Source organism: Polypterus senegalus, chromosome 6 (assembly GCF_016835505.1).
Source record: "Polypterus senegalus isolate Bchr_013 chromosome 6, ASM1683550v1, whole genome shotgun sequence".
Taxonomy (NCBI): Eukaryota; Metazoa; Chordata; class Cladistia; order Polypteriformes; family Polypteridae; genus Polypterus; species Polypterus senegalus.
In genome coordinates, this window is record NC_053159.1 from 577,459 (window position 1) to 595,849 (window position 18,391).

Below are 18,391 nucleotides of genomic sequence, written 5' to 3' on the forward strand. Positions count from 1 at the left end.
TCCACACGGGCTCTTTGTCAGCTGGACTTTCTAAAAATGCAATATAAACTTATCGTTAGTCTTGGCCTTTCACGCATACGCGCACACACACACGCACACGCACACACACACGCACGTATGTATAGATATATATATATAGATAGAGACAGACAGACGGACGGACGGACGGACGGACGGACAGCTAATCGCATCGGCTAGGCCAGCGTTGCTCTATATATACACATATAAATACACAGAGACGGCTCCCCATCAGCAGCGGCCTTTCCAGTAAAACTGCACGTTTCAATCCCGCATCCATGCACAACTTACCATAGCAGCGCGACTAGAGCAGAGCAGTATGGGATATTAACAGCACATTATACCCATCAAGAAAAATAGGACATAAATAATAAAGCCTTCTTGGATATGACCGATGAAACCTGACACGTGGGTTTTACAAATGCAGCTTCACGTCGAGATCATTCTCTCTTTTTGTTTTTTTTTTTTAATGTTTTACTCTTTTAATATTAGAGTACTAATACCAAAAAATAATATCCCAATGCCGTTAGGGTCCCAGAAACTTTCATGCCATGCCTTGAAGGAATGACTCGAGCTGTTTAAAATCATGAGACGCTGGACAGCTGAACAGAGAGGGATGAGAGCGATGGACACACAAGTCTCACAAGCCCTGCTTGGCCAGTGCAGCCGTGACATCTTCTGCCAGGGTGGCGAGCTGCGGGGACTCCAGTAGGTTAATGCTGCCCGACGATGACACATTGCTGAGGCGGTGAGGAGAAGCGGCTCCTGATAATCCTGGGGACTGGGTGACTATCTCAGCTCCGTGATCAACTCGGGCTTTGGCCGACTCTCGGAACGAAAGCTTATGGCTCTCAATCTTAGGAAAAAAGAGAAAAGCAAAGACAGTGAGCGTAGTGGAATGGCCTGATGAGAGAACTGGCACTTTCTACCACCAAGGGGTCATTGAGGGCAATCTGAGCAGCAACAGACAGAGGCAGGAAGCCATCTTGGAAACCACACCAGAAGGCCCCATGTGACCAGTTGCAGCAACATCTGCTCGCCTCTTGATTTAGTAGACCTAACTGGGCTGGAGAAGGTGAACAATGAACGGTTCAAAGACCTGTGCAAAGCAGGAGACAAACTGAAATATACCCGTCAGATTGGGCGGCAACGACATGGGCACCGAGTGCACCTTGCGTAGATGGCGAGGGTGACCAAGGCCACCACAAGTGGAGGAGTGCAGCGGCTGTAGAGACACGAGGGCTGCGTCTGTTTGAACAGAGCGAGCGCCCCGAGGGCATGAAGGTGGCATTGCCCGCTCTTCACTATTGTTCTTTTTTGTTTTGCTAATAAAGCCTGCTCTTATTCTTCATTAGTTTGGGTCACCTGTGAACACTGCACTACGCAGAGCACATTCTGAATTTGTTTCCATCCACTTATTACAAACATATTTTGTGTTCTTCATAATTCTTGCTGTTACATTTTTGATGTCATTGTGGCACCAATTAGAGTTGCTGTTTTTTTTTTGTTAAGTATTTGCTTTACGGTTTGCAATGGCATTCTGTGGCAGTCACACAGTTGGTGGCAGCGCCATCATTACACACGTCACTAACTCGGGCTGTTTATTTCGAATGTTAGTTGGGTTTGTATTCTTCTTGGTTCATTTGCTCTTCGCTTATCTCCTGGTCCTGCTGCCCATTTTCCTCATGATCTGCCTTTCTCTAGCAGTGACCAAGGTCATGACTGGCTTTTATAAAGTATCACTCAGCACTTTCTGTACATTCGGGGAGTCTTGAGTTCAAAGACTCCCTTTTCTGTCATTTTTTACTTAGAATGAATCCTCTGTCTGCGGTGGGCTGGCACCCTGCCCGGGGTTTGTTCCTGCCTTGTGCCCTGTGTTGGCTCCAGCAGACCCCCTTGACCCTGTAGTTAGGATATAGCGGGTTGGATAATGGATGGAGGGATGAATCCTTTGTGGTTTAAGTGTCGTGTTTTGGTTTGGCAGTGTCTTGGATGCCATTTTAGGCTCTTACTGTAACCATTTTGAGTCCCTCTCATTTGGTCCACTTCCTCCCGGTGTCTAGGGGCGTGGCCTCAGAGGTCGTGACCCGTTCATAATTGACACGACAAGATAAAAGGACAGCTGGGGCATTAATCCTTATCCAATCTGCTGATACCTTAACTCTGCTCTAGATATTCTCGCATGGTTCATTCGGTTTGGACCTCTTGCTTGTTCTTACACACACCTTCTGGTGCTGCTCAAAAAGTGTACCTGTCTCTTGACTGTCTGGACAATAAAACACCTGAAGAGTGAGACCAGAAGCACAGTAAAGCTTCTCTGCATGGTTTCTGAGCTCCGGATACGTTTAGAAGAACTTTGGAGAGCAAACGCTGCCAGTGGGATGGTCTGGGTGTGTGGTGAGGACGCCTGCTTGATGGCCCACTGGGAGCAGACGGGACACCCAGCAGGAGTGACATCTCTGAGCTGGCCTGACAGGACCTGGGAATTCTCCACAAGTACCGAGGGACCCCTCCAGGCACAGGGTGGTAGTCAGGCCAGTGTTACACATCTCATAAAATAGACAATTCCGTAAAAAGCTCCAAATGATATAGCAGACACAAATGAAGGTCTAGAGAATGGACAACTAAATGAGACAAAAATACTTAATAAAGCAAACACTGCACATAAAACAATGCAGTCCTGAATGGTTTGTAGCAAACTGCTTCAGGGGACATTGCATTAGCGATGCTCTCGTGTTTTATAAGAATATTCTTCTATAAGATAACACAACAGTCTGAGACCTTGGAGGTCCATTTCACACGAATTGCATTTTAGGATCTGAGTGACAAGAAAGTTAAACAAGAGGCTTTACAGAACTGATTTGACATTTCCTGTCGTATTTATGTCATCAAGCTGCTGGGCCCACGAAATGCTCACCTGGATATGTCCACCTCCGGGTGTGTGGTGAGCATTGTCTAGAGATCCCACTTTTGCATGAGCTTTGTCTTTGAAGTCAAGCTTCACACTTTCAATCCTTATATTTCCTCCACCTGCATGACAAACGATTAGTTAGGAAAAGAACCGCTCACAGTTACACAAAAATCAAAGCATGGGTGACGTTAGTGGAGCCCTGGGGTACAGTGGCTGTTGCACCAGTGCGGCAAAATGCCTGCGTGCTTGAAGGCCAAGTCACAAATCTGAAGGCCAAGCCGTGCAGGTCGCCATACACACACCTCAAGGTACGCTTAACCGTGCGAGAGGACCTCGGAAGTCCTCACACTCGTCTCCAATAGCAAAATGACTGGACTTACTTGATCTCAACCGACATCTGTAATTATCTTTAGATTTCTGCAGAATGCTGGTCACACATACAAGTAATGAATGCTCAACTGAACACTTATATTGGTGTAAGATATACAGAAGTTCACAATGCACTCGATTACATCTCATGTCGCTCACCCTGCCAGCTGCCAACTGCTTCCCTGTCCTTGCACTGCCTCTTGGGACTTCCACAGCCATGCAGTTAGTCTTTGTTTCTTATCAGTTGAAATCATTTTTGTGGTAGTGTGAATTTGTGTTTAATCGAGTAATTGTAGTTGTGCTACAACACATACAATATACACACAATAAAAAATGCAAAAAGGCTAACTAGATGTCACATGGGAGTAAGGTGGCTTTACTGTTTGACCAAGAGCTAGTGTACATGTTTGAATTGGACAAATTAACAACACATCAATGAACAGTACATTCTGTAAGTGACAATACCTGGTTTATGGCGAATATTGCTCAGAGAGCCGCACTTTGAGGTCACATGACTCAAGTCGATCTTCTTGGACTGAATGTACACCTGTGAAAAGGTTAAAAACACACACACACGTGAAGTGGCTCCAGTTAAACAGAAACACAATCTGGTCCTTTTCAAACCCACTTAGTCCAGTTTAGGGTTTGGGCGTCACAGCGTCTTCAGACTGCATCAGCTTCAAGGCAGGAGGCCATTCTGGAAGGAGCATTGGTCTGTTGCAGGATAGTAGCCCATCACTAAAGATATATTCTGCAACAGACAGAACGCTGCAGGCTTCCTTCCAGGCTGGCGCCATGGCTGTCTGCTAGACGCAGTGTCTATTAAACTGTTAACTAAGCAGAGCCAGCGGCTTTAAATTGATGAAATCACACCAGTTCTTGGTTCATAGAGCAGCCCCTTGTGGTCACAACTGCTGTAACCGTTCAGATGGGTGGGCCACCACCACCACAACACCTACAAATATAATCACATTGTGCACGAAATGACGCCGCTTTAAAAGTAGACACTTCCTTGAAGAATACAAATAAAAGCAGCAGTCCTATTGAGGGGCAGAAGCAATTCAGCTACTCGTGATTTGTATTTAATGAGGGATGCAAAGTTCTCACCAGCTTCTTATGAAAGAATGTTTCAGCCACAAGCCAAGAAAGGCAGTCCCCCATATCAAGGTTGAGAGGAGGGTCCAAGAAGTCCCATGAACCCTTGCTCTTTAAGGGTAGCTGGCATCAGTGGCGCCAGTTCACTGAGGCAGTTTAAGGGAGGCTGGAGGCCGAGCAGGTGCCTGAGCAGGCCTAAGGGTCAGGAGGCAAACTTGACATTGAGTGTGGAGAGACATGGCAATGAGTGCTTTGGAGTTCTCCTATCCTGTATTATTTTATTGTAGTCCTAAGTTTTAATGCTTTGTGACTTTAAAGAAATCCAGCCTTGACTGACGAAGAGCGCCTTACAATCCCTGTCGTTTTTTTGCCCACGTGTGTCGATTGCTGGGAGCAGCACTTTATTGTTATGTGACATGAGCCCAGCACCAGAGCCACACATGCTTTATTACGTGGCGAGAGATAAGCAGGTCCCTCTTCTTGCATGCATTGCTTTAGTGCCATTGCTAACACCACATCCCTCTGGGCATTGACTCAGACAATTCCATTAACGTGCAACACGCGCATCTTCTCTTTCCAGGGCCACATACCGTATATAAATAATGCATTCATGAGCCATTATGTAAGAGAACTCCCCCTGGCCCGGTGAGTTAGTCATTTACGGTCTGCTTAGCGTGACCCAGACCCTTAACCCGACACGGCCTTGTTTGTAATCATAAATATTTCACAAAGCAGACTGTTATGCGTGAAAAGAGCTGAATCACTGGTCACTTTAGTCGTATCACTTACTCTTTACAGCCTTACAATGAAGCGCACTGAGTAAATCAAGCCTGAGGGTCTCTTGAAAGCACTTTAACTCCTTCATCTTTTACACATTAGCTACTGCACCCCAACTCCCCACTACTTTATGGTATCACTTTGACAACAGAGAGCAGAAGAAAAGCGACTGAGCAGCTCATTAATCAAATATTTACATAAGCATAAGCCACACGGACCCCTAGAAGATAAAGTGCTAGAGTGCACATCACGTCATAAGGTGTTAGGGCAGGTCTCCACCACAGACGACTGACTGTATGACCCTGAACCAGTCACGTCACTTCAGTTTGTGTCACTTTGCAGGACATTGAGACGCCATACTTTGTATTTGTGGTCTTTACATCACACTTACACCGAGACGCTGCCAAAGCGATTAAAAGGAGGATGGCAGATCAAAAGTATGTGCCCATCAGTGCTTTGTTTCTTATAGTCATTACAAGTTTGCTGAAACTAAAATGCCTAGTATTTTAGAAACTTCTAGGGTACGTACAGGATCGTTCATATTAGGCAGTTTGGCCCATGGGACCACCCAGAGCAACTTGCAGCCCCTGCTCCCAACCGATGAAACAGAGCGTTCCGACTGCTGACAGAGGGCATCACCGCACTTCCTTTGCATTTCCCACCCCACTTTAACCGCCCCGAGGGAGTCACTTTGGACACATAGAGTAATTCCAATCACATTATGTATGTTTCTGAATATGCATATTGAATTCGTGTCCATTTTTTTTTTGCTTTTTTGAACGTTGACTTCTATTGCTTTTTTCCCTGTGCATATTTTAGCGCTGGAAGTGTAACATGGAAACAAACCCATCAAGAGTGTCACGGACACTGGCACTGCTGCAGCACGTGTGATGTGACTGACGTCACAGGTGCCCCTTCTTTGAAGAGCAAGGCTTATCATTAGAATGTCACCCAATGAAAAGATTTAATCAATTGGTGGTAAACTTTGGGCGAAAAGAAGAAAGCAAATGCAGCTTAAAAACTGATTCTGTAAAAGTAAAGTTCACAGGAAGGCACAAATGGTAGGGGAATGGGAGAAAAGAAGAAAAATGTAAAATTCTGAAAGAAGAAAAAAATAAGAATCCTGTGACTTGAAAGAAAAGAAAGAAATACGTCTACTCTGTGAGAAAGAGAATCCTACTGCAGACTAGAAGAAATGTAAAGAATACAGGGATGCGAATTGAAAATGAAATATCAACTTGTGCAACATACACACTTTACGTCAGAGACCTACCGCAGTGACCATCCCCTCTAGTTAGCATTTGTTCTCGTGTTGTTTTTAATTGGTTTACCAAGCATAGGCTGGTGGTCCCGTCCCTTACCTGACCTCCTTTTGGCTGGTATTTGATGTTGTCTATGGAGCCAATCTTGGATTTGACATTCTTTAAGTCAGGCAGAGGCTGATTGATGACACGCAGTTGCTTTGGGGTTGCTGGGGACTTTGGTGGGGTGCGAATGATAGCCACCTTCTTCTCCTGTGGCACCAGACTCATAGACTTAGGAGTGCCTGGTGTGCGAGGGGTACGAGAATAGCTTGGCGTGCCAGGAGTTCCAGGGGTACGGCAAGAGTAGCTGGGTGGAGTGCCAGGTGTAATTGCCGTTGAGCCCGGTGTCACTGGTGTCGAGGTGCCACTCCTCGCTGACCTGGAGCGAATGTGCTCTGTCCCTGTACAAGGAAAAGAAAAGACAAACAAACAATGCAAAGACGGAACACTGGCTGCTGGTTTTAAAACTGGTAAAGCAGAATAAACACATCCAAGAATGGTTAAAGACACAATGCTTCTGAAGGTGGAAACACAAATTCCTGTCAGAAAAAACACAGCCAACAATTCAGTAAATAAAGCAGGGCGTCAATGGCTGAGCAATCGTCAAACTCCGGACAGTTCCATTCAAAATGAATGCATGCTTTGGCCTTCTGATTTCTGAGAGTTTCCAGGAGATCAAACACCAGGAGACAAACCAGTGACCGTTTGCTAAAGGAAAGCGTGTTCATTTCAATCTGCAGAATGAGAAATTAGCAGATGAGAACTCAAACTGTCTGTCAGTTAAGACAGAGGGAAGGTCAGTGCAATGTCTATGAGCCCACAGGCTGCAGAAGAGCAGTCTCACCAGAGGGAGACGACAGGTGACGAGGACACAAGGAAGATCAAGTGCTGTGTTCATGTGCGGTGGGCTGGACTGGAAATAAGTGATGAGCAGCAGGAAATCTGATGTGACCACCGTTTGAAATGGCAGCTCCCAGTGCAAAAATACCTTTGGTATCCAAATTAGCTGAGCTGTGATATAACTCTGCCCTCTCGTGTCAACTGAATACATAAAAAATAATATCTAGGGGAGCCACCAATGGCGTTTTTAAGGTTACATTGTAACTGAAGGAGCGAGATACCTGCTAAATGCCTTTAGTTTGCTTTTACAGTATTTGTAATTACTGTTTGTGAGCTACCAGAGCTCTGCTGATGACACGCAGCTGTATTTATCAATGGCACCTGATGACCCCGACTCTGTTGTTTCACTGAAAACTGAACTTTTAGTGATTGGCAATAATGGAGATAATGAGGTTATTAGAAATGCATTAGGGTTAAAAGTAAAGACAGAGGTAAAGAATTTAGGGGTAGCTGTTGACTCTGACCTGAATTTTAAATCGCATATTCATCAGATCACTGGGACAGCTTTTTTCCACTTAAGAAATATAACAAAAGTTAGACCTCTTATAACATTGCAAGATGCTGAGAAATTAGTTCACGCGTTTGTGTTCAGTCGACTAGATTACTGTGACGCACTCCTCTCAGGACCACCCAAGAAAGACATCAATTGATTGCAACAGTTAGTGCAGAATGGAGCTGCTAGAATCCTAACTAGGAAAAGAAAATCTGAGCACATCACCCCAGTCTGAGTGTCACTACACTGGTCACCTGTGTCATTCAGGATTGACTTTAAAATCCTGCTTATGGTTTATAAAGCCTTCAATAATCTGCGCCATCTTATATATCAGAATGTCTGACATCTTACACTCTAAATCGTAACCTCAGATCCTCAAATGAGCGTCTCCGTAGAATTCCAAGAACTAAACTTAACAGGAGTGGTGAGGCGGGCAGACGGGCGGCCTTCTGCTGTTAGGCACCTCAAATCTGGAATAGCCTGCCAATAGGAATTCGCCAGGCTGATATGGCGGAGCACTTCAAAGCACTGCTGAAAACACGTTACTGTAACATGGCCTTCTCGTAACTTCATTTTAGTTTAATCCTAATGCTCTGTATATTCAATTCATTATCATTACTATTCATGGTGGCTCCATAATCCGTACTGACCCCTACTTTCTCTTCTGTTCTTTTTCCGGTTTTCTGTGGTGGTGATCTGCTGCACCACCACCACCTGATCAAAGCACTGTGATGTCCCTACATTGATGGATTAAAGGCCAGAAGTCCACCTGACTGTCATCATCAAGTCCTTCCATGAGAACCCTGAATACAATGAGGACTGATCATTTATGTTAGGTAGAATGCCTAGAGGGGGCTGGTCAGGTGGTCTCGTGCAGATTTTATTTTTTCTCCAGCCGTCTTGAGTTTTTTTGTGTTTTTTTCTGTCCTCCCTGGCCATCAGACTTACTTTCATTCTATGTTATTTAGTGTTCTCTGATTTTAATTCTCACTTTGTCTTTTATTTCTCTTTCTTCATCATGTAAAGCACTTTGAGCTCCACTATTTGTATGAAAACGTGCAATAGAAATAAATGTTGTTGTTGTGTCATGGAGATTGGCGACACGTCCCATGTTGTTTAGCACACGTTAATATGAACTTGACTGCCCTCTGCACATGTGACAGTGTCATATTAACCCAAGGTGGACCAAGCAGCAGATCTACATAAACGTATTTAACCGAACACAACAAAGGGCACATAGTGTGTCACAAGTGGTAACTCTAAGAATTCTCATACGGCGTGAGTGCAACGCATCTGCTCTTCAGGACTGACTCACTGCAGTGTGTAGCAGGGGTGTAGCTCCTCCAGGGACACGGGACGGTCCGGTGGCCCAGCAGCACTAGCAGTGAGTAAGCAGTGAACAGGAACCTGGCGTAAGAACAGAAGGCCACACAGTGAGTTCTGGGTCAGGAGGTGCACTAGCAATGCTCTAGCATGGGGACAACACAGCGAAAGGTGCAGCAGCTGAAAGACAGTTGTTGTGGTGGAAGCTGATTGAAGGTACTGACAGGGTTAGCGAATCTAACAGGCAGCAGGTGTCAGTTTCCATATCTTAATAATTATGCTATGTAATATATTTTTTCATAATCTTTCAGTTTGCATTGCACGACTTTCTGTCTTACATTGTTTGAGTAATCCAAGATGGATCAATCATCTCATGATGCAGTGTGCATGGTTAGGTGGCCAGCATATGATATCTAATGGACTTGGTCATGTGGTCTTCTTTCTTGCTACTGTATTCCCTTTCATCATAAAAGCAGCACCAGAACAGTGTCATGACTGTCAGCTCATCTGGTCTTCTGGACAAGCCATGTCTTAAGCCACTTATCTAGGGCAGGGTCACAGTGAAGCTGGCATTGGCACAGAGCAGGAACAACACCTGGTCATGGTACCAGTCCATTGCATGGTAAAAACACACACATGCGGCATCTCTAAATAACCTGACACACATGTCTTTGGATGTGGGAGGAAACACATGCGGACACGTGGAGAGCAGGCAGACTTCACACAGGGAGCACCCAGGAGGGCAACCCTGGTCTCCTTGCTGTGAAACAGCGGCACTACCACTGTGCCATCTGTGCTGCCCTTACAGTATGCCTTTTTCAGAAATAGCTTTCCAAAGATTTCTTAACAGCCTGCTTTATTTTGCCTGTGCCCTTTTCAGCATTTTGGTTTCTTTGCACTTTTGAAATGTTTGAAGTGGTTTTTTTTTTGTTGTAATAATATTCATAAAATATGCCACTCTCCTCCCACATCCCAATAGATGTATGTATTAGATTAACTGACAATTCTAAATCGACCACATGCTATTGCAGAAGTTAGATATGCGCGAGGGTGGGCCCTGCAATGGGCTGATGGTCTTTTTGGGGTATTTTCCTTTACTGCACCCAGCGCTCCTAGGATTGGCTCCAGCACCCCGTGAGTACAAATTGGACTGGGCAGGTTTGAAAATGTATGTATGGATAACAGGTGAACAATCATGAATGGATGAGGAGAAGGACCAAAAATAATTGAGGAATGATACCGGTTTCTAGGAGGGGTTCCTAATAATAGCAATGATGATGAGGTGAGAAAAAGAGAGTTGATGTTTCATTAACAAAGGATTCCAGCTACCTGCCATGCCAGGGGTTCGACTCATCCTTTGCTCAGCTCTTCCTTCAGATCGGATTGCTAGAGTGAAAGGGAAACACAGGGGAAAGCACAATCAGCTCTAAAACATCACATTACCACAGTGCTACAAGCTTGGCAGGGCTCAGAGATCTATTACTACTGTATACCGCATACAATACTAAGGACATCAGCAAAACATTACTACACAATGTGGATAGAATTCTAAAGTATTCGCTCCTGTACTCAATTTGAGATGATTGAAATTACTAAGGAACCAGAATGAACAGACTCCTGATGTGAGGATGAAACCACAGAGAAATGATGTATTCCTAAAGGGTGACTCAATCGGCAGCACCTACACATTACTGCAGCGCCGAGTTTCAAGTCAAATATAAATGAGGTAACCTTTAATGACAAAGCAGCTGTGCAGGGAAGTGCCAGGTGGGTGGAAAGCAGGAGGCAGAAGTGCATATTTATGAAGCTGGAAGGCCCTTCGCTGGAACTGAGGCACAGAATTTGGTACAACGTGAACACAACCAGTCTGAGCTTCTCTTTCTGCTCTTGATGAACGACTGTTCAATTTTACGCTCTACTGGCAGCCCTTGGGTGGCAATCATGAATCAATGCAAGAAATAACTTCTTTAAACACTCAATTTAAGTGCCAAATGACAGAAAGGAATTCAGAGTTCTAGCTGAGGTGAGAACAAAGGCTGAAATACTATCCCCCATTTTATCTGGCATGTTTTTACTTTACTACTGAAGTGACGAAATGGCCACCGTGAAGTGCCCACCTTCAAGCTTGGCCCCCAGAAATTAAACCACTCATTGAGGGGAGCTAAGCTGAAACCTGTGAGACACTTCTCAATCCAGGAGAACAGGAGCCAAACCCACAAGGATGAGAGCGCACACAACATGGAGGTGCGGTGTGGCACTGTTCACAGAGGGTCCTCTCTGAGTTAACACGCTGACCGTTAAAAGAGGGGCTCAGCTAAACTGTTTCTGTGATGAGAAGGTGGATTCTCTTTACATCTGAAAAAGACAATGAAGAAAATACACCTTGGGTCATTCATCAGTGTTAAGAAGACAAAAATCAAAGGCCTTCCAACAGCCTGACGTGGTTTCTCTGGTCTATAAGGAAGAAACAGTAATCTGAAACTTCTCTGCCCGGGCCACTCCATCCACAGACATTGCTTGGTATTGTTAACGGTGACAATCGTCATTGATGGCACAGCACAATCTAACAGCCGCTACTTATGATGCTTCCAGTTGTCAGCTTTGAGTAGACTTTATATAAACTAATGAATTCAGGAGATTAATTAGGGAAAGGACATCAGTTTAGTGTCAGCGCCATTTTGCCTTTGTTTCTTGACTTTGATATCTGGCTCTTTCGTGTTTTTCCAGTATTCAGGCCCTTGCCAGTCTTAATGAAGTTTCTTAATTCTCAAGAATATTTTCTTTATTAATGGGGCCTTTGATTTGCCTTCTACTTTCCACACCTTGAAGAAAACCCCAAAGGAAGGAGTAACTTTAACGAGAGCCAATCAGAATCATGTCGGCTGATTTGGGGAACGGCGAAGACCTCGGGCACACGGCTTGGAATGTGACTGCTTTAATCTGAGCAGAGTTAAAACCCAAACAGCATTAAGGCGATTAGGCTGAGAAGCTATTTCTAAAGATACAGTATGTATATATATATGTACACACACACACACACACACACACACAAAATATGTTCATTATTATCAAATAATGGCACTGTACTTGAATAGTTTTTCTTATTTTTATTTTTCAGGCCTTTTGACATTTTAGATGTATGTTAATCTTGTGTCATATGCGGCCTTTTCAACTCATTTCAAATGCTGAGTTTGCTGTGGGCATCAATAACCGGCCAAGAACACACACGCTTCCTATGGACAGTGTTTAGGGAAGGACCGGGGAACACTGGATCAATCAGGTGACACAATGCATCCCATAAGCAACATAAAGACTGAACTGGCTTGATGATGACATAAGATAGCTCTGCATATCATTCTATAAGACATTCATACCTGTGTAGGTAATCACAAGCAGAACGTACTCTGCAAAGAGATGCAGATCTTCACAAACAGTGGCAGCCTGTCATTTCTAATTCTATGACTTTTGGTAAATTTCAAAAATATTCAAGTCTGAGCCTCCTGCTCTTTGTGCGTATGTGTGTATGTAACACTGAACCAGCAGTCATCTTGTCGTCACCCTTGCCTATGCGACAGCACATGTTCAACGTAACAAAACAGCTTATGGGGGTCCCGTCCATTTCACCCCCTGTTCCAGTCGGCTCTGGCTCTTCTGTAGTCTCGTGGGCCCTTTGCATTTAGGCATATCGGCTTTGTAAAGGCCCTGTGCTTGTGTTGAGAGAACAACCTAAAGCAGCTACCGTAAATATTTCATTGATTTCAATATTAACTACAAACTTTATGCGCAGTAAACTAGTAATCAGAGTTTATATAAAAAATCAATTCTAATTCTAAAACATGCAATAAGGTCCCTGCAGCACAGTAATCTGTACTTGAATTTCATTTTACACATAACATTCCCTTTCCTCCTCAATTAATAAGTCGTTCTCTTTATTTTTACTGCTTTCTACTCCTTTCACTTCTTAAATAAAGCAGACATGTATACAGTAATGGCTGTCAAATTGAGATCACACTTCCAGGGCTGTGTGCAGGAAATCTCCGTTTCAAATGGCTCTGAAGAAATAATTGTTCTCCTTTTTTGAGCACCATTCTCAGCCTAGTAATCTTAGCAGATGTACTGCTGGCAGCCATACCTCAAGCACTTCAGAGCAGGTCCTCCACCCGAAGCTCAGCGTGTTCAGGCCCAGCCAGTACTCCGATGGGAGACCACCTAGGAAAAGCTTGGCTTGCTGCTGGAACAGGTGCTGGTGAGACGAGCAGGGGGTGCTCATCCAGTGGTCTGTGTGTGGACCCCAATGCCCCAGTGCAGTGACAGGGACACTGTGCAATAAAACATACGACACTGTCCATCGGACGAGATGTAAAACTGAAGTCCTGACCCTCTGGGTGTCTTCTGAGAAGAGTAGAGTTTATCTTGATGTCCTAGCTAAGTCCCGCCCCTCCAGTCTCTAATTGGCTCTCTCTCACCTCCTCACCACCCAATAGCTAATGTGTGGTGAGCGCAGTGACGCAATAATGGCTGCCGCCGCATCATCCAGGTGAGAGTTACATATTGGTGGTGGTTGAAGAGGTTCGCCTCTAAGTGCGTTGAGTAGTGAGAAAAGCGCTATATAAAAGGAATCAATTATTATTATTACTGTTATAAGTATAAATGAATCATATTTCTTGAGTTGCATGGCTCTAGTCACACCTGCCATTAATTATCTAGTTAATTCAAATCTTTTTCACAATTTCATTCATTTCCCTGCTTAATTTCTGTGTTAATCCTACACAAACACATACAGTGGAGCTCCCATTTTATTATCAACGCTCAAGTTTAACGACGAAGCCACAAACAACCAACTATTTCTTGAGTTAGCTTTTCATCAAATTCATTTGTAGGTTTCTTCTCTTGCTAAAAGCACGTGGCCTGAATTGATCATATCATGGATAAACCATCCACCGCCTGAAAATGAACTTCCATTGAACGTGTCTAGGAAAACGACTCACAAGTTGGACGTCTGGGTGCAGTGGACCCTGAGCTGGTCATTGAAGTGGAGCTCTCATCGCGGTCTGCTGGCGGGCCACGTCGTGTCGTGAGAATGGAGGATGGTCTTGGAAGAGATGACCGTTTCTCTGGGCTCTTTGTGGTGCCATCCTGACAGAAAAAAAAAAGACAAACCTGAGAGATTGGCATTGAAATAGGAGTATACCCATCAGGACAAAAGACTGTGCCTCTCACAAGTTCGTAAAGCGCCATGCAGAATGTGGAGCGAGTGCTGTGATCCTACTGGGCTTACGCTCAGATGTGTTGGCCACCTTTAAATGTCTGTCGTTTGGGGTGGAAGAGGGAGGCCAGCAGGGCGCACAGACCTGAGCGAGGGTATTGAGGCAGAAACTGAGAGCTTTAATATTTCGACTGGTCAAGGTTTGTGAAAAAGTGCCAAATCACTGTGTGTAACAAACAGAGTTTGTTTACAGGTCCGTTGGAAAGCCGCACTAAAGCGTATCCACTAAAATGACAGCAGGTTTCTGTTGTAATGATCAGGATTAAGCAGGGGATTCATTTTGCCTAAAATTCCTGTCAGGGTGCCTGGATTTTTAACTCTGCCTTGTCTGTTGTTTGATATTGTTTGGAGACGCGAGGCTCCAGCTTTCATTATCATCAGTCAGTTTCAGTTATCTAGTCAAGCAGAAGTCCCAAGAAAAGCATACAAGGTGGTACAATCTGGACTCCATGCTTCTGCACACCAACTGCACACTATGTCACCGAGATTGTCCAAAATACCATCAAGCCAATGTTTGCAGATCCCAAAAATCTTGCTCTCCACCACACTAACAGGAAATGTATTCCACTTGTTTGTGGTTCTTTGTGTGGAAAGGAAACTTCCTAACATTTGTGTGAAATGCGCCCTTAAGGAGTTCTTCCAACCGTGTCCCTGTGCTCTTGTTGCGGAGCTCATTTTAAAGTCATATCTCGGACCCACTGGTCTAATTCCCTTCAAAATTTTAAGAACTTCAATCTTGCCTCCTCTAAACCTTGGCTTGCTTAAACTGAAAAAGCTGAACTTCTCGAATGTCTCCTCATAAGTCATACTTGTACCTCTCAGTCCTCCAGTCAGTCGCTCTCCTCTCTAGCGCTGCTATGTCTTTTATGTAATATGGACGACCAAAACGGCGCACAGTACTGCAGGTGAGGCCTCACTAGTGCGTTATGTGACTATCTGGATGTGGACAATCACCTTCTCATAAGATCCTCCCATTGTCTAGTCAAAGTTCACATTTTTACGTCCTACTTGTTATATTTTTCATTTATTTATAGCACATTTCATCATGAACAAATGTGCATAAGGCTGCGTGTTGTCCAAGTCTCTGTGTGATCATTTAGCTGGTTCTCCATTACCTGCCCTTCCACCCACCTACTGCAGTTTAGCAGCATCTGCAGACTCGGCCAGTTTATTGAATATATTTTTGACCTGATCATTTATTTATGTGCATTACAAAGAGCAGCTGGACACCACGTTTAACATCACCTGATTCTAAAAACGTTCCTCTCACCACTACCGCACGCTTAACTTCCTGTGTTTGAGCCACTTTTGTGCCCGCCTACAGACTACGCCCTGAATGTCTTAAGAGGAGCCAGCTGGCCATTGTCTACCCTACTGCTCGTTTGCTTTTCTCCATAAACTGCGGGCACCGTCTTTTCTTGCCGAGGTTCATACTGGATTTTTCTGTTTCCTTTCCTATGGCATCTGCAAGTCTTTGTCCTGGCCTTGCACTTACCGCCCTGTGCATCATTTTATGACAGTTCAATGTCAAAGGTGAGTGCTACAGCTCCGTTTCAAAAGAAGGTGTAATGCATGTGGTGCGTCAGAAACAGAATGCTGCATTGGAGAACAGGCCATACTTGTCTAAGTCAGAGTGGTGCGACTGCTGGCGAGGTGCCACTCTACATAGCCCAGTTACAACTCGCTTCCTGCAGGCACAGTTTAGAAAACAGCACAATAAGACACAAGGAACGTTTCTGGTAATGTTGAGTCCAACATCCTTTAAAACTAAGACAGCACTCTACAGGAAACGGTCACTGAAGGGCTACTGAACTAAGTAACGAGACGCACGGCAGACTCCCCTTACCTTTAATAAAACGTCACGCATGCGGCGGTCCCTGGGCCCCGCCGAGGATGGCCGAGCAGAGTAAAGGTCATATTCAAGGAAAGCGTTCTTTTTAGTGAGTGAACATGCTGAGCTGGGCCGTGGAGGGAGCAGAGACACAGCACAGACTCTAGAGCTTGGGATCTTTGTTAGTGATGTTGAGGAGAGATTCTAGTAATGTTAGACAGAAGCAAAAAGGGAAACAGACAATGGAGCAGGAAATTGGACATAAAAAAATCAAAAATGAATGAGGTACAACAAAGGAACAATAAATACAAGCAAAAAATACAAAGTAGGGCTTGGAAAAGAAGAAAATGCACTCATTGCAGTTAGTCCAAATGAAATATAGAATTTAACTGAAGATAACAAACATCAAATGTACAGAATAACATGTAGCGGTACGCTTTAGTACATAAGCCAGGCCTCTGGAGCCATCGGCTGCACCAGCATGCCACCCTGATATGGTAATAGGAAAAAAAATTAAAATGCGGCTGTTCCAAAGAAAAAGACTGCATGGGACACACCAGCAGAACAATAAAACACACATACTGTACATTAATATAGGAATGTGATGATTAAAACGTCAACCACATTAATGGAGCTAACAAAATGGCTGGCTGTCACACGCCACTGGGTTGGTTTACATGTTTATCGTGTTTTTTCAATTCTTCATTAAATGATCCGATTGCAGTTTCTGTTTCTAGTTGTTACATTGAGGACAGTGTGGTGTACGGCCGGCCATTCATCCCGGCCAATACCCCCAAGCCACCAGGTGGAGCTCTCCCTGCAGCATGGAGGTGGCCTGAAGACCAGCAGGGCATCGTGGACATTGGAGTCTTTATACACAGCCCTGCTGGATACCGTGGGGGCCACTAGATGACGCTGCAGGGAGGAACGACGTTTACTTGCTTTACGCCGCGGAAGTACGTCCGAGTCACATGGACAAGGGGAATGACGTGCTTCCGGGGTGAAGAAAAGGACTTTGGATCTGACCCGGAAGTGATAGAAGATCACATGGACTGGGGATTGGAACACTTCCGGGTCAGGGACTATAAAAGAATTTTGGGAACTCCCAGACGGCGAGCTGAGCTGGGTGGAAGGGTGGCAACGCGTCTGGGAGTGGAGGAATTGTTTATTGTATTGGTCGTGATTTATTTAATGAGTATTGTGGAGGAGAGGGTGCTTTGTGTACTGTTGATTAATAAAAAGCCATACTTTAGGACTTTTATCTGGTGTCTGGCATCTTGGACAAGGGTTCAAGGGAGCGATAGTGCCCCCTATCTGTCACAACAGGTACAAGTAAGATGAAATGAATAAAACGGATTATATTTGACAAGTATCTTGACTAATGTAGTTGTATATGTAAAATAAATGATAATGTTCCCTATAAAACATTTCACATCAAACTATAAATGATAATTTAGTGTGTTATAAAGATATAAGATCTGAAGATGAGGAGAAGTGATAACATCTAAACTCCACATAAAGATCAATCAATCGGCTGCAGTCCGTGGTGACTGTCCAGTCTGAAACCTCGGCCTTGTACCGACGAGTCTGACGCTCACATGCCTGCACATAAACAACTGTAGTTATATCTTGAGCAACTACACACATCTGAAGTAGAACTGTGTGGCACAGGGATCCCAAAAAGAAGTGCACATAAGCCAAAGCACACTCACTGTGCGAGCTCCTAAAAATCAATCAAACTAACCTAAGCCTAAGCCTGGTCATATTAATATTAATGGCCATGCACTTCAGATTGGGTGACAGCCACTGCTTAGGAAAGGAGGGAGCAAGACGGCCACATTTACTCACAGTGATCTTGTCCTTGGGCTGCTGTACAACACTGAGGGGCTGCCGACCTTCAACATGAGCCACAGCTGGAAAAGAAAAAACTTGTCAAGTTAAAATCTGAGACTTCATGAAGAAGAAGAAGAAGAAGAATGAGCGCTGAGAAAATCAAATCGAGCACAAGGCAGGGAACCAAGTGATGTAATCCTAGTGTGGCCAGGCCAACAAGACAAGCATGTGTAAGCTGCTCAACGAAAGGGAACTGACCAAACGTGCTCTT

General features: G+C 44.5%; 1 protein-coding gene across 14 annotated transcripts in view; it reads right to left on the bottom strand.

Moving 5' to 3' along the window:
* Nucleotides 1–468: 468 nt before the first annotated feature.
* The window catches only part of LOC120530706 (microtubule-associated protein 2-like), a 126,134-nt gene continuing 108,211 nt past the window's right edge, over nt 469–18,391 (bottom strand). For all 14 annotated transcript variants that reach the window (XM_039755170.1, XM_039755161.1, XM_039755160.1 and 11 more), the window contains 7 exons: nt 18,136–18,200; nt 14,179–14,326; nt 10,520–10,576; nt 6,532–6,875; nt 3,764–3,845; nt 2,936–3,048; nt 469–874 (listed from right to left, as the gene is read on the bottom strand). In XM_039755170.1, the coding sequence (XP_039611104.1) occupies nt 659–874; nt 2,936–3,048; nt 3,764–3,845; nt 6,532–6,875; nt 10,520–10,576; nt 14,179–14,326; nt 18,136–18,200 (1,025 nt within the window). In that variant the 3' untranslated portion in view covers nt 469–658. The remainder of the gene's footprint in view (nt 875–2,935; nt 3,049–3,763; nt 3,846–6,531; nt 6,876–10,519; nt 10,577–14,178; nt 14,327–18,135; nt 18,201–18,391) is intronic.